At 41.7% G+C, this 24,590-nt stretch overlaps 1 protein-coding gene across 5 annotated transcripts in view; it reads right to left on the bottom strand.

The window, feature by feature from the left end:
• SGCD (sarcoglycan delta) overlaps nucleotides 1–24,590 on the bottom strand; it is a 370,190-nt gene that overhangs the window by 74,029 nt on the left and 271,571 nt on the right. For all 5 annotated transcript variants that reach the window (XM_049829657.1, XM_049829658.1, XM_049829655.1 and 2 more), the window contains 2 exons: nucleotides 7,099–7,186; nucleotides 4,711–4,830 (listed from right to left, as the gene is read on the bottom strand). In XM_049829657.1, coding sequence (XP_049685614.1) covers nucleotides 4,711–4,830; nucleotides 7,099–7,186 — 208 coding nt within the window. The remainder of the gene's footprint in view (nucleotides 1–4,710; nucleotides 4,831–7,098; nucleotides 7,187–24,590) is intronic.

Consider the following 24,590-nt stretch of genomic DNA (forward strand, 5'->3'; position numbering starts at 1 on the left):
AGCAAAGGTATGTTTCAGCCAGCCGTGGTGCTGGGGAGGACTGCGATGTGTGGCGGGGAGGTCACGCATCTCCTGCAGAGAAGCTCCTGCAGTCTTTACACTGGGAGATGAAAGGCATCCTACCCCATGTTAGTTAGGGTTTCTTTTAGTTAGGGTTTGCCACAGGGAAAGGCTTTAGCCAAATTTTTATCATTAGGCTTTATTAGAAGAAAAGCTCCTGCTATGGTCGTATAAATGTCTAAGTAAGAGGCACATTTTCCATGGAACCAGAGTGGGAGCAACTTGGGAGGAATCCCTGTACTCTTCTATTACAGAAAAGGGATCCTGAGGTTTTATTATTAATCCTATCCTTACTGCAAAGCAAAATGGTAATCTTAAGAGTAGTTAAAAAGCGTGGTTGATTTGTAATCGACAGCATCCAGCCCATGCGATCCTACCTCCCACGCAAACTTTCCTCCACCACTCAAAACCAGGCGCTGCGGAAGCCTGTAAGCTGCAGGAACACATCTTTTGCGTTTTTATCTCAGCTCACTGCAATGCATGTGGATTCCCATCAATATTTAGTCTTAAAAAAATTGTTTAAATCCATCATAAATATTAAACACCAGAGTATACTGGCAAGTTTCCCTGAAAACAAACTTCAAAAAATAATCTCCAAAAAAGACATCAAGGCCCTTGGGAGAACTGACACTGGCATGTCATCAGATGTTGTCTTATAAGGCTAAATTAAGTATCTGACCAGAGTTTAATTTCTGTAAAAACTCATGCTAATTTAAATTGCTTTAGATTTAATTAAAAATGCTTTTCTATAGAGATAATAATGTAACTCTGTTAATTAGAATCAAGTGGCATCTAGAGGGCATATTTAAAAACTAATCTGGAGAATAAATAGAGCTAATTAACAGTAAGAATAATGCTTTATGATTGTCTTTTGTTTATAAATGCTATAATGTTCAATATGCTATTAAATGAAATTGGTAATTAATATATATCAAAGCTATTTTTTAATGCTCTTTTAACTAAAGAGTATTTCTTCCGCACCATTTTTCGGACGATCCAAACATGTTTCATTTCTGGAGGGAGGGAGGAGGGGAGAAGGGGAACAGCTGTATGACATGCCACATACGAATTCGATCAGGACCAGCTCATTCATCTCCTGTAACGCGGACCGTATGTGTTTATGAGCCCACGGGGGCCATCCAGCGAGGCGTTACCTTGCGTCTACATGGTGTTTGCCAAAGTGCACCGCTGATCGCGGCAATGGCCAGCGCAGGGAAGGTTTGCATTTCACCCTATGTACAACCCCAGGAGCAGCGCCGCGGTGCTGTTTTGCGGGAAGAGAAGTGGCAGATTTTGCTTGCAAAATCTAAGCCTCGCAAAAGCGGAGTCACGGTTCTGAGGAACGAGAACGGCTCCGAGGTTTGCTGTAGTATCTTTTAAAAGGCCATGAGGTGCTCAAATACTACAGGAGTGAAGGTGTAAAAGAAAGGGGTGCTAACAGTGAGGACGTGCTGCCATCCGATCCCACCACAGGAGTGGAGGAGATGGCTGGGCAACTGCAGGCACTCACAGATAAGCTCGGAAGAAAAAGCGCAGACCAGATTTGACGTAAGGCTCAGTTTCTACATGACTTTTTGCAGGCAAACATTAGCGCCTTCTGAGTCATCTGGAGCAATGCAGCTGCTGAGCTCCCAGCTGGCTCTGAGCGAGGCAGAGGGAACTCGTGCTTGTGTCTGGAAGAGTTTGTGTAGCTGTTATCAGAGTTGACCATGGCCACAGGGCTCAGAGGGCTACCCTTGTCCTCAAACCGAAGTTCCCGTTATCTTCCAATCTCTCCTATGACGACAGGTTTGACTGGATTCACGAAATGAAATGAAATCATTGAAGTACTCTAAATTACATCATGATGAAAAGCTGAGGGGACCAACATTGTCTTTCTGTGTCCTTTAATGGTTATAAATCCGAATTAACTCCCCAAAATACAAGTAAAATAAAAAGCACTTTCATTTGGTAATCTGTACTACCCATGCTGTGCAATTTTTTGAAGCACCATCAAAAGCAGCACATGTCCTACTTGTATTTGTTTTTTATCCATACTTCTGTGTATTCCTCCCTTTTTTAAATGCCTTGCTAATGTTGAAAAATCCTTTAGCTACCCAGAGCAGAGTCCATTTCAGAAAAGGAAAGCACCTCTTTTCTCATGACAAGGCTTCAGCATTACTTTGTAGAACAAACTTTCAGAATCAGCTTTGAAGAGTGTACAAAGGAAAAAAGTCATTATCATTAACAAGATTAAAAGCTAGCCACAAGCCCAGTAACTGCTGCTCTAACCTCTGTGAGTTGACTTTCATGCCAGATTGCAGACATACACTTCCTCCTATAACAAGTACGTGTTCAGCAATAACAAGAACAGGTTGAGATTATTTACATAGCGTAGATAGGTGTCAGCAGACACATACCAACAGCACCTGAGATCCCAAACACCAGAAAAATGATCAAAGGAATTTGTCTGTGTACTACAAGTTGGACTTGCCTCAAGTGCAGACAAAAACACTGGAAGAAATATGAACATATGGTATAACACTTCCCAGCATGGCAAACAGCCATGGCAAACACTTTTGGAGGTAAAATTAGATTGGGGAAGCAAAGCTGGAGAAAAACAAAGCCAAGCATGAACTCTGAAAGCATTTCAGCTCAAGGTCATTGAAAAACTTGCCATTTAACATCACCAGTGGTATCATTCTACCTTTTCTTTTCTGATAGATCTGCATAAGCCGAATAAACCCCGAGAAACACTCAGTTGCAGATAAAAATGAAAGTGCACTACAGTGGTTAGCAGTATTTTTGATGCTGTTTATTCTGGAGACTAAAGACAAGGCAGAAACTCAAAATAACTATAAAAAGTAATTGCTGTTTCTCCAAAGTACAAATTAAATAAAAAGCAATATTTTTGTAAGTATGTAATCTGAAAAGGAGTACTTGCAACTTGCAAGGTAAGTTTCTGTATTTTTTTTTTTTGAAGAACCAATGATATAAATCTCTCTCTTTTTAAGGTCTCCAAGAAAACACTTAGAAACCATTGCTTCCTGACTTCATTTACCCTCCACAAAGACTGTACAATTAAATAGCTCTGTAGGGTGCAGTGTGAAGAGAGATTCGTGGTAGAACAGGGATTGTGACAAATGTTCCCCAGCTCTCTAACACTGCAAGAGTTTTGAATTGTCCTTTTCAAACTTTTAAGCTAAAAAAGATACTGTTAAATTTGTGATGTTCAACATTTATCTGATAAGACTCACCTAACTTTGAAAAGCTGGTGACTGAACTAGTCCAGTATGTAAGAACAGTGACCTGCAAAGAGTTACACCTGGTCTGTCAAGAAAGAGGAACTATCTAGACTAGCATGACATCAAGTAACAAATAATGTTGAGGGTTGGATACAAAGTCCCATTCATGATGGTTAGACTCTGAGGCGCTCATTTTAAGCTCCTTTAGATCATACATAATATACTTATAATATGCTATGTAATCTGTAGAACTAATAATAATTAAAAATACTATATATCATTCTAAGCTCCACTGATCTCTCTGGTCTTAGGACCTTACTAGAGAAGTAAGGAACAATTTGGAGCGAACAGATGCATCCAAATCAAGCCATTAGAAAACAGGTATCAGTGCATCCACAGAGATCAGTGGCACTGTTATGTGACTAACTGTTAGCAATATTGAGCTACCCAGTCTGGTCCTACAGGAAAACATTCACGAGCAAATTTTAGACTAACCAAAGAGCACGGATTGGGCTGGAGAGCAAGAGAATTCAAGTTCCTAAGAGGTAATTTCATGTAACCATCAAATACATTTTAAAATTTTACAATTGCCATAACTGTTTCTTCTCTCTAGTTAAAAAGAAAATCCAAACAAACAATAAACAACGCCCACTCCCCAAACCCAAAGCGTATCCCCAGTTTGTATTGGGAACTACCGACGTAAAGCCTAGCAGGCAGGACAGCTGGGGAGGCAGATCCTGCACAGGCAAAAGGAGAGCTCAAGCTGCTCTGTCTGTCTCGAAAGGCAGATGGGAAGTGGTGGCATTGGTAAGGTTGCCCTCTCCTCCCGTGCACAGGACTCCTCATCCTACCCACAACATAGCTGAAGATGGCTCAGAGATGCACAACGTGCTCTTGCGTGCGGCTAAGGAAAGATAGCTAATATAAAGGCCACCAAACTCTTCAGAGAATTAATGTGGGGTCCTAATTCATGTTGATTTTTTCACTGCAGGTCTCCTCTTTGGTGTTTGCCTTAGAATGAAGGAGGAGCTGGTGAAAGTGGTGTGATCGAAATCACGAAGCCTGAGGTTTCCCTACGCACAGTGACAGCAGCCACGGAACATCCTTAGAGTGATCCCTCACTGTCCTTCATCCCAGACCCAAGCTGTTCAGTTTCCAAAGCTGGTTTTAAAGCTACTTCACAGAGCCAGACAAACCACTTCCAGAGGAGTCTTTTCTGAAGGGGAAATAATATATTGTGCAAATTAAGAAACCCCTCTGATAGAAACTCCTGGACATTATCTGCTTGGGGAAGATTCAAAGCAATAAAGACAGCAAAAGGCTTTATCTCCAAAAGAAGCTTTCCGCAAGCATGAAGTCAGGCAAAACTGTACTAAAATTTGAAGAGGCGTATATTAAAACAGTGATTTAGTGAATAATCTTTTACCTAAAACTCTCAATCTCTCTGCTCCAACCACCACTTCGTTGTCATCTGCAGAAAACAGCAATTTTCCAGAGAGGGTTTTCACCTCAAATTTTTGGCTATGTGCTTCCACTGCTTGGGGACCTAGAGGGAAGAAGAGATTTAGCACAACGTTTTAGTGAAAAATATCACATAGTAGCTTCATACGTCTAATAAGCCCATCTGCTAAGAGCTCTGCAGATACAAACGCATCTGACACAGGTGTGTGCTTTTCAGTGGGTGAAATCTCATTAGAAAAGGGCACTGTTTTCCACCCAAGTAACAACCCCTCAACTACTTCTACTTACATTTTTGTTAATGCTTATGTATGTCATAAAATCACCATTAAGCTTGGCATAGCTGGGAAATTTAAGACAGATCCACATGTGAAATAGCAATGAATATACCCAGCCATGCTTTGAGAGTGTTGGTGCAGCTGTAAGAAGCATCAAGGGTTCCCGAGTCCATTTTGCTTGGACTGATGCTGTGGTGTAAAAGATTCTTGGTTTTCTGCCTGTTAAATATACCTGGATTAAAATGATACCAGTGTCATGCACAGTCCAATTAAAAAAAAGAAAAGAAAAAAGAAAAAAAGACAAAAAGACAAACACCACCGCAGGAGCAAATGTTTTCTTTTAGGCCATTTCAACTATGTGCAGGCCAAGACGATGGCAGGCTCTCGCACATTTCAGAAAGTTTTTAGATGAGTAAAACTTTCCTTCACAGCTCTTATTTCAATTCTGCTGCTTCTCCTGCAGGCTGCTGTGCAACGCAGTGCTGGAAAGCCTCTGGCAATGCGTTTTGTTGTGGAGCCTGACAAACATCAGCTGCCTGAATAGCGATTCTGTGCAGGTCTGTGGCTCAATGCCTACAAAGAGCAGGCTCCTGTTACCCGACCTAGGCTAAACTTTGGACAACCACCATCTAACAGCCCTGCACGATTCAGTCCAAGCCACAGCCTCCCTGGAATATGCCTCTGCACAAGGCAGGTGATCAGACTTTGCATTAATTCTGGCCATCTTCATGACCAGTCTCATTTCTCAAAAGACAAGAGAAGTAAGACCTGAAAGGCAGTATTTTCTTATAGGCAGTTTCTAACTCCATCTGTACCCATGTTTGCCTGCACGGGTCATCTGTATTGGCATCAGGACACACAAAGAATCGCGTGCACGGTTCGCACTACAGAAAAGTGAGGCTATGCCGAGATCCCTGGAAGCACTTAAAAATCTTGCAGCCATTCTGAGAAAATCTAGTACTTTCGAGCTTTAAGTTCAATTTGTATCTTGCTAATTAACTGGCTCCCTCATCGCTGTAGCATGCACTATGTGGGACCACACCTTCACTCCACTTTGAAACCAAAGGTGCTGCTGAATGCAGAAAAGAGCTCAATAACCTGAACATCATGCTGGGAGACATCCCTGACTGCGTCCTCCCAAACTCTCGTGAAATGGAGGTGCTTAAGTGAACCAAATACCCTCTTGAAAATATATGGAGAACCAACAAACTAAACATGTTCATTCTGAATGTGAGAATCAGGGAGCTTGGGGTTGAATTTATTTCCTTTCTCCAGGCAATTTTCACATGTGCTGCTTAAATCATTGTGTACTGAAGCTGCATATTTAATTATTTAATACTGTGACTAGAGGCCAAGATGTTATATAAGCAAACCAAACAACCCAGTCTCAAGTAGAAACAACATGTTTATGGATTACTGGCTCTGCCACACAGCAATACTTCTCCCAGTCCCTAGATAAATCTCAATAAATAAGTATCTGTCCTATAGCATATATATATTATATTAGAATATATAATGCATCAGGCTCTTTCAACCCAAATTACACATGCATTCATTCAAAGGCTGCTGTGCACTGGGGATTTACGAAAACACCCATTTTGCCATGAGACACACTCATGCGTGGGAGCACGAGAGCGTTCTTCATCGGCAGACAGGCACAGAGAGCTCTAAATTGCAAACTGTCCCAACCCAGCCACAGTTAAACTGTGGAGTTCCCAAGATCTCAGGCAAGTTAAAAGTGTCTCAGGAAAAGCCTGTGCCTGTTACAACAGAAATGTCAGCCTGCATATGTTCTTCTTGACCCTGAAGTTGTACAACTAACCTTTCTGTCTCTGGATTGGCTTTCAAACGAAAACGATGGTCTGCTTCGTTACCAGAAAGCACCAGCCAGCTGCCTCTCCAGCACGGCTTTCATGTCTCTAGCTTTGTTTCTACAAAGTGGAGCGAAATTTTCATTTGTACTTCACAAGACACCTGGGCTCCCCTCCTGTGTGCTGTCTAAATCCAACGCAGCATCCCACAACATACCCGCTTTCATCCCTCCTTAATTCTTCCGTGCAGCCTTTCCCCCTCCTTACCTGTTACAAGGCGAGTAAGGACTTTAGTCTTCTCGTTGAGGATGTTCACTGTCACATTTCTGGCAGACTGGAAGTACAGTGGGTTGCCCTGGAACGAGACCACGAAAGCAAGCAAGTGAGATGGGGACGGCTGCCTGAGACCAGCCTGCTTGAGACACCCGGAGTTTTGCCTAATGCCTGCTGCTAATGGCCCCAAGGTTGGGCGTGCGGTTGAGGTGCATTAATTTTTATTGACCAGGATAAAACCATAGTCCACACCTCTGTTTGGCCCAGATAATGTCCCAGAGACTAGCCTTGTTTTAGGGATGGTTAGCTTTATTGCCAGTATAAGCCAACCAACCCGTTATTTTAAAATGTGCAGGTGATACGGGACCTGACCTAAGCTTCTTGAAGGTCATGCTGTTTTGGGAGGGTGGCTGACTGCAGCGGTGCATTTCAGCGTCAACTCTGCAACGTTACAGCCAGCTTCAGCTGACTCCAACGGGTGACTCTATCTGCCTACCACACAGCCACGTGAGCGAGCCATGCCCGTGGGCTGTGAACGAGAAAACCTTATTAACATGTAGAAAGTGCCTTTGATCTCAAAGCACTTACGAACCATCCCGCACGTACCGCTATCACATTCCAGACTGGCATGCCAGCTTGGGACCAGACCCATCCCATCGGCTCTGGAGATACCCAGGATATGAAGTCTTCCCCACTCCCCACTTGACCAGAGAGATTTCTATCCATTTTTTCACTTTTACGCTTTAAATATACCTCTGAGAGAAGAGCTAGAGCAGCTGTTAACACACAGGAGCCACACAGCTACCTGGCAACATCCATCTCAGGTATTTCTCCCGCAGAGCGAAGCCAAAGAAAACCCACAGAGAAAACCATCTGGCTCCTTCTGTGTGCAAACACATCCAAGACACCCGGGAACTCGTGTTTTCTACAGGCAGCCCCAGTCCATGCGGCTGGTTTCTCAGGGGCTATTAGCCACCTACGGCACTAGCACAGGGTGACCCCAACTTAAATAATCCAAAAATCTGATGCGTGAGGTGGAAATTCACTGCCAGCGAATCTCTTCATAATGTCTAAAGCAGGCAGCTGATTAAATTCATCAACTGACTAAGCCATAGGATCGGTAGAGGGGATAAAATAGCAAGAAAATCACCAAGGTGTTGAAAATTTTATGTCCGTGTGCTTCCTCCACCATAGTCTTTTTCCAGTGTTTCAAAATCTTTCCACTAGGAATGTATAATCAGGATGGGGATAGAGGATCGTGTAGATCAGGTATGTTTTCCTTGCCTCCTGATTTTGTAAGGAACATAACTAGTATTTGCATAAATGCCATTTTTCTGGATTATGGCAGAAGGACTAGGTTGTCTGCATTTAAAACATAACAGGAGCACAAGAATGCACGCACGGGAGTCCTGTGATGGACTGGAGCTTCAAGGAACACTTCTAGTGATGGGTAAGCAATTGCCAGCAGTGTTTGCAGAAAACAAACCTCAGAAAACTAAAACAAAACCAGCCCCACATGTGACCAAACATTCACAATAATTACATTTGTTGCCTTAAATATTCGTGCTGCATGCACCCATGGGATCAGCCCTTCAGCAAAAAAGGGGGAAATGGGATTTATTTGATCACTTATAACTAGACCATTATGGCTACATTCAGACTACTTACAACTAAATAAAAATAATAAAAAGAAAGAATTCTGCTTAATCATTTCCAGACCTTGGACAAGTTGCAGAAGCTCTTGGGGTCTGTCTCCTCACACATTAAATGAGGACAAATCATCCTTATACACCTCTGTGATGTGTTTGACAGCTTAAGTAATATAGTATATGAAACTGAAATATGATTAATAAGTTAGAAGGAAGGAGCAGTGGTAATGACTGGTAATGAGTTTGCTCTTTTTTATTAATTTTTATTTGTGATCTTCTAGAACCTAGAAATTTATGTTGATTACTATTTTACGGTTAACAGCACAGAAAAAAAGATGGCTTCACTTGAATACCCACTTGCTCTGGTATTAATTCTCCACAGCCCTGATCAGGGACCTAATCTGAACACCCCCAGCAATAGCAGTTTACTGCTACATTTTCATCTCACACTTACAGATGAAGGGTATTTTTAAAGGCAGATAGCTACAATCCGTATAACCTATAGTCAAAGGTGAGACGACAACCACTATAAACATGCCATATAACGGACAGAAAGGTCACATTTTTGACTTGCACTATTTGACTTTTGTTTATGGAATTATGCAAGTAGCTATAGTGTTTTGAAAAGGCCAGGAAACCTTCTAGTTCAAATTCAGGTGTGAAAAATAATTCAATCCCCACAGCTTTGAAACTCTGTTACTGATCTGCATAACAGGAGATTGCACTACAGAAGTATTACAAGATAAGCCAAGTGGTTAATGTAAAAGAGTCACAGAAAAAGTTCCTCTGAAGAAGTCTTACAAGACAAGCTAAGAGCTGGTATCCACCTACGAAAGACTTAAAATACATAATCAGAGCTTGAAACGCTTACCCCAGCATAGTCATCTCATTCACTGATTCAGAGCTCAGATTCATGCAGCCTTCAAAAAACGAAATTTCCCTAATGGAAGAGTTACGTTTTTATTGGTCTGCAGGGAAGGAACATTTCAAGCGCTTAATGCAATGCCTGCTCTCATTTTCATAATTCTTATTCCATTAAGAAATGAAAAAGAGCTGAAAAAATTACTCCTTTTTTGCTGAAAAGTCTGCAGATTTTCTGTCCATCATCTTCTGTTTACAAAGGTAACAACACTGACATCTTTTACACACTGAACATTAAAAAAATTCCTCTGTTGCAAGCTTGGTGATGATGTCAGCTTCCTTCAATCACACAGAAAAAAAAATTAAAGCATTAAAATTTCTTAAAACAGTTAGAAATTATAACTGAAAAGACAAAACCTTTCACTTGTCTTACACTTCCATGTTATCATGACACAAAATTAAGTATTCTGATGCACATGAGCAAGTGGAAATCTAGATCAATATGGCATCATCACCACAATGAAAATAATTATGTAGTGAAGTCCTGTTCACATAAACTGCCATAAACACTTGATAGACCTAGAGTCAGAATATCAACATGCAATAAATAAGCACATCTGACTAATTATAACACTGTATGTATGAGACACACCACACTTCTGAAGTATAATATGCAATAATCCAGTTCTGAATCTTTCCAGATATATAATATTATAGAAATAAATATATTTTACTCTTAGGATTGATGCAAAGAAAATGGAATTGAATGGAAAACTGGATTAAGTATTCTTTTGGGTTCACAAAAGTAGGGAAAATAATATTTTTGTCTCCCTGTTTCTCTCCAAAGTGTTCAACCCAATTCTTCAGAAAAGTACATTTAAGATAAAATACATCCGATATCTCCAATCACACAATAACCCAACATATTTCACTAACTGCTATCGGATGCACTAAGAAATCTTTCTCTGTCATTTGTTCTTCTTCCTCTCATCACAAACAAGACAACAAGGTTTCCCCGCACCTCTTTTCACAAAAGCAGATGCTGCTCCCAGCCCACATGCTGCCACTGACTTGCTCTGTATGCTCAGACTCGGCTGTTACGACTTTAACCTCTTTACAACAACCCTCTGTTAACTGTGCTGTGTTAGCAGAGTCCCAGTTTACGCCCATCTTAGCCATCCCCATTGCCCTGCACTGAACTACAGCCTTTGATTTAACTTCCTATGCAACTCTGCAAATTAAATCAGCGGTCCAGTGGTCACCTCTTTCCTGACACTATTTTACATTATTGCTTCTTTCCAGTGGTTCCTTTGATCATTCGGCTGGAGAGACGTAGAGACATCGATGGGAGTAGGATGCATTTTTTTCCCTTCTGCATTTTTCCTGTTTGCTTCTGATTTATTTCAAGCTTTCTCCTTGCAGGATACTGATGGAGGATCCCACCCTGCTCTGGGCTGCAGCTCCATTTCTGGGGGCAGGTGAGGCTGGGATCTTTTAAGGACTCTTTGGGGCGGTTATCTACTTCCAGCCCACCATGAATCTACTATTAATCTCTGCAGGAAATTCTACACAGTAAATACATCATTCTGCCTCTTACTCCAGCCCCGCATTAGCAGACCCAGTGGACTAACAATAATGCAAATGTTTGTAGACACACAAAAGAAGTTGCCACAGCTATTCAATATATTAAAACGTTGGACACGTGCTGCAGAATAATGAATGTGATAAGTGCAAAAATATGTCAAAACAGTACAGCTTGTTTCCTCACTAAGCAGTGAGATATCCAGTAAAACGCAGAAGACTTCACAAAAGGTTTTGACTGATTGTTTGCTAGGTTAAACACATGGCAAAACAAGCCCTAACAGCTCACTAGCTGGCTGTCTTTGGCTTACTTTGGAAGAGATGCTAAAAACTCCTAGATCAGAAGCTAAAACAGAAAAAGCACTTTGACTGACAACCTTAATTTGCAGCTGAAGTAATCCCAACCAGTGCTGTCTTTAAGGAAATTTAATACTTTAACAGATGTCCTTAGACTGTTTTAGGAAGTTATTAAAAATCTTTGGAAATCCTTTTAAATTTTAACAGGCAATTTTAAAATAATGCATCACAGTCGGTGTGTTTGTAATTTGGATGGTCAAAAGGAGTAGCTTTGATTTGATCCTGTGGATTCAAAGACTTCACACAGTAAGTGCCTGTGAAGCTTGTGGAAATAATGGAAATGGTGAATTTCCTGCAGGCTTGACAAAGTAATGGGAAAAATTAAAATATTTAAGCATAATCCAGGTTGGCAAGGAGCACTCTATGGAGAAGCCACTCAGAGCACTATTCTCCTGCTCAACTGTACCTCTCACTGACATTACAGAAAGCGAACACTGCTCCACACACAGCTGGACTGTCGGAGAGCAAAAGCTCATTTTCTGTAAAGCAAGCAGCCAGCCCACTATGAGAGCAAAAGCTCTCCTTCACCTGGCCTACAGCCACAAGCTGCACATTCACTTGCCTGCACCCTTGAGAGCTGTTTTAAGGTGCTGCTGATAGAGGGGAAGTATTCATGTGGGTTATAACAAATATATTGCTCTCTTGAAGTCCAATCAGTCCTACTATACTAGCAGCTAAATGCGATAGTAGTAGTAAGAGCAATGATACTTACTGCCCTGCATTCCATTTTCCGTCGGTAGGGACAACTCATAGCTGCACGAGGTAACGCTTCAAAGTTTTGTCTGTTTTGGAGTGGCAAGTATTCATTGCCCCTTAACTGAGACACGAAGCAGTAATTTCAGGGCACCTTCTCCGAGAATGGTAAACTGCTAATGAAAACCCATAAAAACATCACCTTGGCAGTACTTCCTCACGTCACCGGACCCAGCAGCACGCACTGCCTGGGACACAGCAGGGCATGCAAGCTCATTTTTGCAGTTGTCAAGCATGTTCACAGACCTACCAGGAAAGCTGACTTTTTAACCCTTAGTCTGTCATTTTTGGTCAGTTGACACAGGTGTGCTTAAATTAGTATCCCTGACCCAGTTTTACATGTTCCCATATGACGTGCTCATCCTTCAAAGGGAAGCACCGGTAATAGCCTCACTATATGACACTAAATGCAGAGTTTCCTAACCCCAAAGATCTCCAGAACATGCTGTGAATAGACAGTCCAACAACCCAGACCTGACCCTGGGCGTGCATTTCTTTCCCCCATTCCTGCCTTGAGAACAGAAACACCTTTGGGGAGCGTCTGATGCTGGAAAAGCTCAGAGTTGCCCCCATAAAACAGAGAGTTGGGAGGAAACAGTTGAGGAAAAAAACTTCAGAATTGGTAACAGATGCTGCAGAGATCAAGCAACTGGCACCGCCGTGAATCACAGCAAACCTCACCAGAACATCGTACAGACATTGTGCACCTCCCGAAAAGCAAACAGACAAAACGCTGGACAGCATCTATCTTTGGCTGTGAAGAAGACAAACTTGGGAGTATCTAGTGAACCCCGTGCCTAAGATCACACTTGGAAGAGCAGCCTGGCCTTCATCTACCTCAACAGAAAAACTAGACTTCAGGCCAAACTTGCAAGCCAACCATTACTGTTTCTATTTCAAAAATAAACCCAATAGCTCTTCCTCCTGTTTCTGATCTAGCTCCCCACAGCAAGAATAGGATTTTGCCCAGAAGCCTTCTGGCACAAAAATTTAAGTCATGTAGCTAAATCCCTAGGTGCTAGATTGAAAACATCCCTTAATAAGATTTGAATGTACTTTTTGTTGTTTAATCACCGAGCCTCTTTTGATCTTGATTTTGTCCTTCCAACAGCTGAATATAATGTTCATGTAACCAAATCCCTTTTTTAGAATACCTTCTGATTTGACAGCGTAAGCTTTTCATAGCAGAATGAAAGCAAACCATGAATGGACTTGGTAACAAACAAATTTAAAAATACGCTATAAAATGCCCCAGTATGTGCCACATTTGTGTCTCAAGATGATCGCTTTTAGGAAGGAAGTAATAGGTCCGGTGGAGAGGGAACAAAACGTAGTCTGCATCTTCTTCCAGGAAACAAACTCTTTCCACAAGTGTAATGCGCCCAGGTCATATAACCTGGATCACTAATGGAGCTGATAGAGCCCTGACCTGCAAGTGGCACTCAAAGACATAGATGTAGTATCATGAGCTGCCTTAATGTGCTGTGTTCCAACTTCTGACACTTTATTGTATTCAAATACTTAAAACAAAATATTCAAGTTCCTTCTTCTACGCAAAGAAGGTACAGTCACCTTTGCAGAAAGATAAGTTTTACAGTACCATGAAGATCAGAAAATACTGTGGTTCCACCCAACGTGACATAGTTTAATGGCATAGATAGTGCACGTGCTGGAGTTTTATGTCCAATACCACACCCCCCCTCGTTTATGGCATTTCTTCAAGTTCATTTTAATAACAATAGAAACAAAAGATAAATTTCCCACTGCTGCATTAAAGCAATTGCATCTCTGACACTTCTTTGTAAAGTGTAAAGAAGGGAGGTCTGTGATGTGAGATCTAAATGACTGGGTTCTGCTTTTGGACGGCTACCCGAGGGGGTTTGTATCCTTCAAAGTAATTTATTTCTGGCAATCTAGTGGTTTCTCTAGAAGAATACCTGTAATAATCTCATGAACACAGTGCTTCAAGAGAGTGGCTACTTCTTCAAGATCCTAATCAGCTGCTTTGCTGCAGAGATTCTTCTGAAAATTAAATTACACCACATCTGCTAACATTAAAAACAATACCAAAAAAATCTCTAAGACTTTACATCTTCCTTGACTTCTTTGCTATTCTTTTTTCTTTTTTACTTCATTGGCTTATCATATGAAGAAAACCACAGATGATGTGATGAAACCGATAGGCGTACGCATAAAAATAAAATGCAACCATGCATGTTGGAGTTCTATTCAGTACCCATGGGGGTGGGAAATCTGGATTTGTAATGTCTGAAGGCTGCTGCACATTCACAAAACTTTTTGTTTGATATGAATGCTGATATGAAGAAAACAGCACAACTTGTAAAATAACCAAATAATTCTGAAAATGCTTCAAGCACTTCATTGCACTCCGCGTTCACCCAAAGGTGTTATACCAGAGTCGATCAAATATGTGCTGATGATTAACTTTCCATCACCGGGGAATGGCTCTCCCTCATACAAACTAAGCAGGACTCGAGAAACTGTTATGCTCTTAAACAGGGGAACAGCGGTCCTAGGTTCTCAGCAAGGTGATTATCACTTCCAGTAAAAATCAACCAAGTATTTACTAACCATTTCAATTTACTTGAATTCTTCTGCAGAAATACCAAACCACAGTCGCTGCTCAGTGGCAGCTCGCACCAATCTGCTCCTTGTCTATAGGAGGTGTTGTAGCAGCGGGACTATGGATTTGTGCTAAGTTATAGCCTATTTTCTGCCTCAGGCTATCCTAGTTATGGTCAGACTCCAGTGGTGACAGATCTCCTGCTGAAGTGAACACACTGTAGATAGGCACAGGACCACAGGAGAGAGGGAGAGAAAAGAAAAGAGCTCTGCTGAGGTTTAAAATATTCTAAATCATCCAACTATATAGCTACTCTACTGCTCATAACTTTTACTCCAGACAAGTGTGCAGACCTCTGTTCATGTGTTTTCATTTTTATGGCCTTTCTGGTATGCCTACTGCCTGCCTTAAACATTTTTTAAAACTGCTGGTAAATCATACCTCACTATCTATAAAAGGCATTTGAAGACAGTATTAAAATTATACAGAACTGGTAATTTCTGAGTTACTTTCTCTTACTATCAGCTTTACTTGGACCACAGTGCAATCAGAAACAATTAGGATCTCACTCAGTTAGTGAGGTGAATACACATTAAAGAGTACATATGGTTAATACCAAGAAAGGCATAGTGGTATTTTCCAAAAGTCTGAATCAGCAGAGACGCTTGGGTTCTGCAATGCTCACAGCACCTTTCAGGCATTCTGTCACTGCACTGCATAACACCGAGTTATATATCCAGATATTTTTCTCCAAGAAGGCTAATAACGTGGCTATCTCCGAACATCGCTTTGAAAGTATAACTGTCCTTTGCTGCACGTCATGGATCGCTTACTTCTTGTATTAGATTATAAATGGCCATCCCAACTTACGTATGCACGTACAGCACGAAACACAGGCAAGATCCTAGCAGAGGCCCCTGGTGTTACTGAAATTCAGCTGCTGCTAATAAGAAGAAGGGAAAACATTTCCATCTGTCTGGATTGGGAAAAAGAATTCATGAGTCTCTGATTCATCTGCATCCATATGCTGATATGTAGACAATACTTACGGACACATAGCCTAGGCGAGGTAGCCAGCAACAGAAATCAAATCAATCACAGATCACAGCATGTGATTTGCCTAATTATGAGTAACACCTCACATTTTTTATCTGCGCAAAAAGCACTCTGTGAACGAGCAGATGGCATTGCTATGGGATGGCACCATCCTCGACAGTTGCAGATGCAGAGCATTTACACAGCACGCTGAAAAAATGACACAACACAAGCTGCTTCCTGAGAAAAAGATTCAAATTGAACAAGTGTCACCAAACAAAATACACATATTTATTGATGTTCTGAACTTATCTGATCCAGCCTCTCTCCTCAAATCAAATACATATGCGCAGGCCAGGGAGCGATGCTATCTAGACATCATTAAAGTTTCTTAGATAGAACTGCCACGTGAGCTGCCTAGCACCGAAAAGCGGAGATGCAGACCAACTTGAGTCTAGTTCCAACCTGCAAACAATTTAAATCCACACAAGCAGAATCAATAGGAAGAAGCCCTGCAGAGAAAGCAATTACACTGCAAAAGCAACTATATTACAGCACGGTTACGGCTGGGAGGCAGGACGCAGAAGGCCATCCTCACTTCTGTGATTACCCAGTGGAGTTCTCTCCAATGCATCTGGCCTGTGAAATGACAAGGTTCAGCCCGGACATGTTCCTGCAATCAAAGCGGTTTCTGGGCTTCTATTGCAATTATAAAGCAATTCTTTATGAGACCTGCCCTTCAGGTTTGCTGTGCTCCATAGGCAAACGCGGGTCTGTGCATCAGGAAACAGGTTTGAAGGGCTCAGTGCGCTCTCCTTTTCAGTAGCTTCATGGGAGTAATAATCTCATTTCCCGGATCTGCAATTATTTATTCACTGGTGACTGTGCACTTGCCACTGTACAAGACACAAAGAAAGATCATCTGACCATTCCTGGTGACAGAAAACTCAGGTTTTCTATTCAAATTCTTGCTTTTATTTGTGGTTTGTCTGCATTTTTCTTCCTGAGCTGCTGTAAGCACATACACTGGTGTGACAGGTTTGAAGCAGCTATAAAATGATTGATGAAAACCATATTTTGGCCTTATTGTAGGAATATTTATTGTAGAACTATACTCATAAGGGCATATCTGGAAAAATGGGAAGGACAGAAAAGACAGGCTGGGCCCATGACTGTACCTCTGATACCAAAGTAATTTGATCTGCTTTAATTATGATCCAGGGTTATGGGGTCACAGAAACATTTGCACAAACTGTTTTTGAATTGCTTTTATCTAACCACTTTGTTTCTTCTGCTGAAATGATCAATACTCAGCTTTAAGAAGGATGCTCTGTTGGTCTACATGACGAGACAGAGGGGCTAAACTCTGACCTGCAGTGCCGTAACAGTCGATGTGCGAGTTAGTGCCAGACAGGAATCATCTTGGAGAGGAAGAACCGCAGACCTCCATCTCACTTGGAGAGGCTGAACATCTAACAGCCAAGGCAGTAGTACATTTGAAAAGGTAAAATGACAGATGCAGCTAAGCATGTGACATGAAATTGGATCGATCTGGAGGAAAGCTGCTAAATCATGCTGGATGTTGCTCCACTGAACACACGTACCTACAGAGAGAGCATGACAGCAAAGGTCTGAGCAGCGGGACAATTGCATGAGCAGGAGTAGGGTGCTCTGTGTTGGGATTTGACTGTGTCTTGTGGCTGCCATTCAACACACACTCTTGAGTATCTGCTTTGGGGTGAAGAGAGGAGAGGAACGCAGGGTATTGCCATGGTACAGGGCCGATGAGCAAAAATACCTCCCTAACCAACGCTGCTGGGGAGTGGTATTTCAAGAGATGTCAGGCTCGCAGAAAGAGGAGCAGATGCTTTTTCCATGCCTGGAAGAAGTCAGGAATGTTGTTTGGGGAAATGGTGAGTAATGGCAAAAGCAGCCAAAGAGATTAGGATGTGTGAAGGTAAAATAGAGCACAGGGAGGCACATAAAAGCCGAGGACCCTGAATTACTCTTTGGGCAATCAGCAGGGTGGCTCAGCCTGCCTGGTTGTCTCCACTTTTAAACAGAAGGCATTTGCCTCCCGATGTTTTTATTCCTGAAGTTCTTTCAAAACTCTGGAGGAACAAAACTGATCAGTGAAGACACCCGACCAGTGGCTCCTACCAGGAAAGGGCACAGAAGGGTCCTGCCTGCATGTTCCCGTTTCTTCTACTTCAGCTAAGCTACGCTTCCCAGAATGCTGCATAATAGATAATGTTGCAGAGAGAAACAAAAAGCCTGCTGCTCTCCCAACTGTGTACCAACATCAAAGTTCATCATTTATAAATAACAGTTGGGTTCTTAAGGAAACCTATATAGAAGTCAGTTTGCAGTAGGAGCTGGGGATTTCACGAAGTAGCAAAATACAGGTAAAATATTTTGGCTTGAAGCAACAGTAAACATGCAATAAGAAGTGCTTCTCAAGCCAGCAGCATTGACAACATATGGGCCATTGCCCTGTGCAGCCTTTACTTCATTTAAGCAGTGAAGGATGTTCTGCAAAAAAGATGGAGGACACAGGCTCTGAACACTCAACCACAGAAAGCATCAGAGGAAGCATGTTCAGGTTCCTCCCATCAACCTGCTGTCTTCCAGCCATGGTTCTTTGGAAACCAAGTCACTAAATCAGCTCAGGAAGATCATTTACTCTTGACCTTTTACAGCAATTAGTGTGTGTTTGGATTATGGATTATTTGGCCATTCACCGCGTGGCTTCGCGTGCGTACAACACAACAGTGAATCTGCTTAAAGGGAAACTTCAACTGCTCTAAGGTGATGAACAGCTATGCCCACTTTGTACTTCTAACCTGCAAAATGTACCTAGAAAAATCATGATTCTAAGAAAAATAATGGGTTGTTCACACTTACAGATCAACCTAATCAAAAGAAAGACAAAAGCTTTTGTCTAAAGAACCAAAAGCCTTGCTGGATAGATATGCTTGTTCTGTCAGACAAATGACCTCTCTTCTCCCCTCAATCAACCTGACTTTAACTTTATTTATTTCTCCGCTTTTAACTACTGATGCCTTACAAAGCTTCTCATTGGAAAACCCACATCTTGCTCTTCAGCTGTGCTGCCTTGGGCTGCAGTCCTGTCAGATCACATCCAAGAGGAAGGCTCAGCTTGCATTAGTACTTGGAAAAGAAGACTTTCCAGGCACTGTGAAGAGAGATACGGATGATTCAGTGAACAGCAAGCTTCTCTCCAAATCAGTAGCCACCCATTCAAGGGCAATCGTTTGCAGCTGCTGCTGGTTTCTTAGCAGAGAAGCAGAACTCAGATGTTAACCACTTTTATTCATTAAATGCCCCATGACAAATCCATCCCTTGTCTAAATCAAGAGAGAGAAAATGGAACAGTATATTGTTCTGCTCACAGAGAAAAAGAACTAGAAGCAGAGTATCAAGCTGTAGCTGGAAAGAAAGAGAAAGGAAAAAGCTTAGGTCATAAAAGCAATTTTCATTGCCTAGTTTTAGCCTACAAATTAAAAATCCAATAGAGTATCCTGCACTGACTAAGATACTGTGCAAATCTTGGCATGCATTTACTCACCATTTCCATCAACAGACAGTGATTTACAAATCAAATTTTAGCACTGCTGCATTTGAAATAAACTTTAAATAAAACCTTCCCTTGTAGACCATAAAGAAAGACCTTGCAAAGCAGGATGTGTCTCTATCCTTAGAAGGGATGTTTCTGGGGGAAGTTGAATGACAGCAGCACTGTACAGTTGATGCTATCCGAGGAACCTTAGTGGTGAGAAGGCAAAAGCCATGGATGGTTTAGCTCCACTGCTGCTCAGGGAAAATTTAAGGTTTGAAAGTGAGGAATCTCCTGCTATTTTATGTAAGGATGGCAAACAAGGACTATGTCCTGATGGACAAACAAGGAAGAAATACTGTGAGCTGAAACACCTTGAATTTTCTTTCTGTTCCATTGGTTATTCCATTTCAGAGAGAAAAGAGGAGCGGACTCCCTGCTAATACTTCGTACAACCTGCCTCAGAGAATTTTAAGGCCAGACTTGAAGCAAACCTAAAAAGTTCACTGGACGCAGAATTACAGCAAATCAAGAGGAAATCAATGTACTTGTAACATTTTATACTGAAAACCTGCAGTAAAAAATGAAACCAGAAACATACAAAAAACGGGCACCATGGAAACTGCTTTCTTTCACCCCCACTAAGGACAACTTTTTATTGTATCAGCTTTTATTTGAAAATATCTGCCCGCTCTATCACCACACTCCTTTACACCTGGGGTATGTGATCTACTAAAATGAGCATGCACATGGACACAGGACTCCTCACACCAATCCTCAGCTGCTGTAGGAGCGAATGAGCAAGCCGCTTTCCTCACTCTCATCCCTATCTCCTGTCCCACTCTCGGTCTACCTACTGAATGTAAAACCTTTTGGAGGAAAGGGCGCTGTATGTCCCCATGTTTGTAGAGAGACCAGCAGGATGGACTCCTGCCGGTGGCTTTGCTCTGCCACAGACATGCAGTATATGTAGAAATGACAGGGCATAACCCAGCAAAGAACACAACGTACGCCCAACTCTATGCATGCAAATAGCCTTAGTGATGTCGATGAAATTACTTATGTCTGTAAATTATGCACATAATTAAATATCTGGTTGGACTGAAGCCTAAATCAATGATTCACTGACAACTCAGAATGCCTACCTCTGTGACTAGATTTATAGCCATTTTTATCACACACGTACAGTAGTGTCCTGCACTCCAACACTGTGCCACTAATGCTGGCGTGGGACTGTCCCTTCCTGAAAGACGCTGGTGTACGTGGGAGTAGACAGCCAGGCGCAGCCTCAGACAAACAGAGATCAAAAATAGAGATGTTCCAACCAGGGAGATGTTAACAGCCAAAGAAATCTTATTTTTCTTTTCAAAAGCAGTAAGTCAGTTTTCCCAAGACCCTCAACCAATTTGCCCTAAAAGAACAGGAGCAAATTTAGAATTGTTCTTGTCTTTCCCTGCATTCTTCTTTCTCTAAATTCAACATCCGTCATTTAGAAACAATAATCAGAGCAATTCTTATTACTGGCATAGCAACTGGAATGAAACCTGGAAGGTCTGGCTTTCCTTTCATGTTGCAAATCAAAGAACACACAAACCGAACTGTCTGTAAAACCAGTTGTATGTGCCTGCACTTCCTAACGACAGCACAGCTTGTCTTGTCAAGTAACGGTTGCCTTATAAAATACATAACTTTGCTGCAAAATAGTTTTGATCAGCAGAAGAGTTGCAGAAGTGTTTGCTGTCCTGTGGTAAGAAGACATGAAGCTCTGCTCTTGAGGCTTCTTGGAAATATCAGAAAAACATTCTTTTTCTTTATAATTGGATCTTGCTATTTGTCGTTCAGTGTTTCCTTGGTCTATTTGTCTCTATCTTCTCTCTATCCATACTGTGTAAAGTTTTATTGCTTTTTCATTTTTAGTATTAAGAAGTTGTTTTTATATTTTAGCCTTTCCAAAGCAGCCAGAATCCTGATCGTCAGCAGCGATGTCTAGACGTAGTAAATCCTTAAACTCAAGGCCTTTGCCCTTGAGAGAGAGAAATGCAGCAATACACAATCGCACACGTTTTTCCCTGAGCAGTTTCAGGTGCTTTGTAAGGCTTACTTCTTTCTGAGGCTACAGCTTGTTAAGATGAAATTTGGATCAAGTTTTGGACTGAGAATTCAAGGCTACTCTACGAATGTGTTCAATCCCATGGGCTGGTTCAGGTCAGCTGTAGTCAACTACCAGCAGAGCTTCTGTTTTAACAGTAATACCTGTCCGGCAATACAAGTCAGCAACAGAAATCCCACAATCAGTAGGTGTGACTGATGTGTCCCGCACTCATAAATCCCCCAGTAGCCCCCTGTGCCTTTTATTTTTTATAATGTAAGATTAAACATAGAAAAATAAGGATGCTGTACAGCTGTACAAGGTATGGAAGCCTGTAGGAATACTGAGAGGCCACAATAAACAGCTAATCAGGAAAAATGAGCTTCACAGGAGCTTCCCAGTTAATTCAGAGAGGTAGTGTACAAATTCAAGATGCCAAACAGAAGCTGAATTAACAGACACTGGAAGAATGGTACATGTCCAAGGAAGGCAAGAAACTGCCTGCCAAATTCATTCAGCTCAGCCATTTTTATTTTCAACTTTAAAATCAATAATTCCACATCTTTTCTTTTTCCTTTTGGGGGAATAAACTAAATCAAATGTTTATTCTATTCTTTTAGCTCCTAGTGCCTGCACTCCTGTCTCAAGGCTCATGACTCAGTTGAAAACACATTACCTGATTTGCAACATTTCCATGGAAATACAGCCCTACCACAAAACTCAGCCCCACTGTCCTCCTCTTCACAGCTGAAATGCAAGCAATTTCTGGGATCATGGCAAAAATGCAATGCAAAAGCTTAGAGACCACAGATCACCCAGCTTTAACCCTGCGGCTCACTTTGAGCTGTGATGCACATCACTTGTTTTTATGACTGCAGAGTCCAGCTGCAAATGTTTAAAACAAAGAGGAGATGGGAATCAGATCAGAACAGCAAAACAAACACATGATTTGAAGAGCTCCCCTCTCCTTACACAACTAGCTCAAGCAGAGAAATTTCACCTGTCAAAGGGAAAAAGTCAAACATGTTGGCGGATCATTTGGGAAATTCTCCATCTCCTTTCTCCCCAGCTATTAACTAGTTCACATCAACTCCACAGCCCAAACTCCCTTCCTAGAAGGTGAAAACCACTGACTATAAAGTGCTTATTTAGCTTATGGGTTCAGATACTTCTGCAATGACCATATCGGGTTTTCTGGACACAAAATCACCACTGATGTTAGGGTAAGAAAGTACAAACATGTTGTTCCCAGAGTTAGTTCAGAGGTGTACCCATGATGAAAATACAGACAAAAGCTGAGGTAGGTAGCCCACTTGGCACAGCTGATTGACTTTAATAGGTGTTGATTACACTGCTCATATTGCATGAAATTAAAAAGCTTACAAATGTTATGAGCCATTACCCTTCCATTTAAGAGAGCTTATGACAAGTTAGCAACATTTAATGAAATCCTTTTCAAAATGCCATAGGCGGCCTCCACGAGATTTTGCTTTGAAATGCAACTTGTGGAGTTATTTCAAAAACTTTGTTTACTTCAGAGCTTCCTCTCTTGCTCTTGTTTGGGATATTCCAATTTTGCAGCTGGTGGGATACTTCAGTTCCCTGTTGTGCTCTCAGTGTGCAGCATGTAACACCAGCTCGTTAGACAAACAATGGGGGACAGACAAAGCAAGATGTAATTCTGGTGTTATTGGAAGTACCCCTTCAGCCAGCCTACAAAATTTCCTTCAAAATTCAAAGCCAAGAGACTTCTGGCCAATTTTACTATGAAGGTAAAGGGAAATGTTTTCATAGTTGCTGTAAAATTTACTTAAACTTCCACCTTTTCAGCACACTGGAAATATCACGGGAGTGCCTAACTGCCCCCAAAGCTCTGGGGCAACCAAGGTTCAGTCTGAAGTGGGCTCTCTGGATTTTATAGCTTAAGAATGAAATTTATTAGGGGTAGAGTATATCAGTTTTATAAATCCCACTGGACACTCAACAGCCTACTGCCGTACATGGACTCATATCTGCTTTGGATAGTGATGGCATCAATATCCGTGCATCAGGTGAGGGTGCTTCTGCCAAAACGATCCCTTTTGCAACTTGCTCGGCTGCTTCTGTTTATTTTTACTGTTTGTCCTGCTGACTGCCAGCTCTCCTCTCTGTTGATAGCTGTCGGGCAAGCAAGACTCAAACTGACCAAACGGAGAGAGACATTTATAGCAAAAGCACACTGGCACAGACTCTAACAACAAGGTACCTGGAGTGGTGCCACAACGAAACGCTTAACAAACCCTATAGGGGGAATATCAGATGGCCAGGCACGGCTGCAAGAAGCTGCGCCGTCACTAGCAACCTTGTTCTTTTTTTAAATTTTAACATCTGCTGCCAAAAATCAACCAAGAAACAGTAAGCTATGAAGATGTAGTTAGAGGAAGTATTGTGCTTCAGAAGTCAATCTCAGATAGTGTGAGTTTTTTCCACCCGAAGCTACAGTGGCAGCTGAACTGCCCCAGAGGCAAATGCCAGGAGACCAACATCTCCGTGAGCTGCCAGGAGCTCTTAAAGGCTCGTTCGTATCATAATGTGCAAACCAGATGATTCCTCTCGTCTTTGAAGAACCTGTCGCTAAGGGAATAGTTAAACACTGGGAAGAGTAATGCCCAAAGAGGTGGTGGGAGTGCGCAGGGACTGCTAAGTGACAGCAGCATGGTGAGACAAACTTCATTTCCACCCTGTGATGGTTTCAGTGAGCGTGCTGAAATCCTTAAGCACTTTGATAGACCAAATCATCAGAAACTAATTCAATATCCTTTTATTGCTCTGTAAACTCTGACAAAGGAAGAAAAAGAATTATTCTGTCTCCTGTGTCAAAAAATAGCAGCCTTCTTTCATGCTATCTATCTGAGCCTTTACTGAAAGCTAGATTTCTACTATACAGTTTGAGCATCAGACAAAGCTGCAATTATCTTGCCACCTGTGTTGCCTTCCTTCATGGGTGAATGTTGCCTTTTA

This window comes from Accipiter gentilis, chromosome 26 (genome assembly GCF_929443795.1).
Source record: "Accipiter gentilis chromosome 26, bAccGen1.1, whole genome shotgun sequence".
NCBI classification, from domain to species: Eukaryota; Metazoa; Chordata; class Aves; order Accipitriformes; family Accipitridae; genus Astur; species Astur gentilis.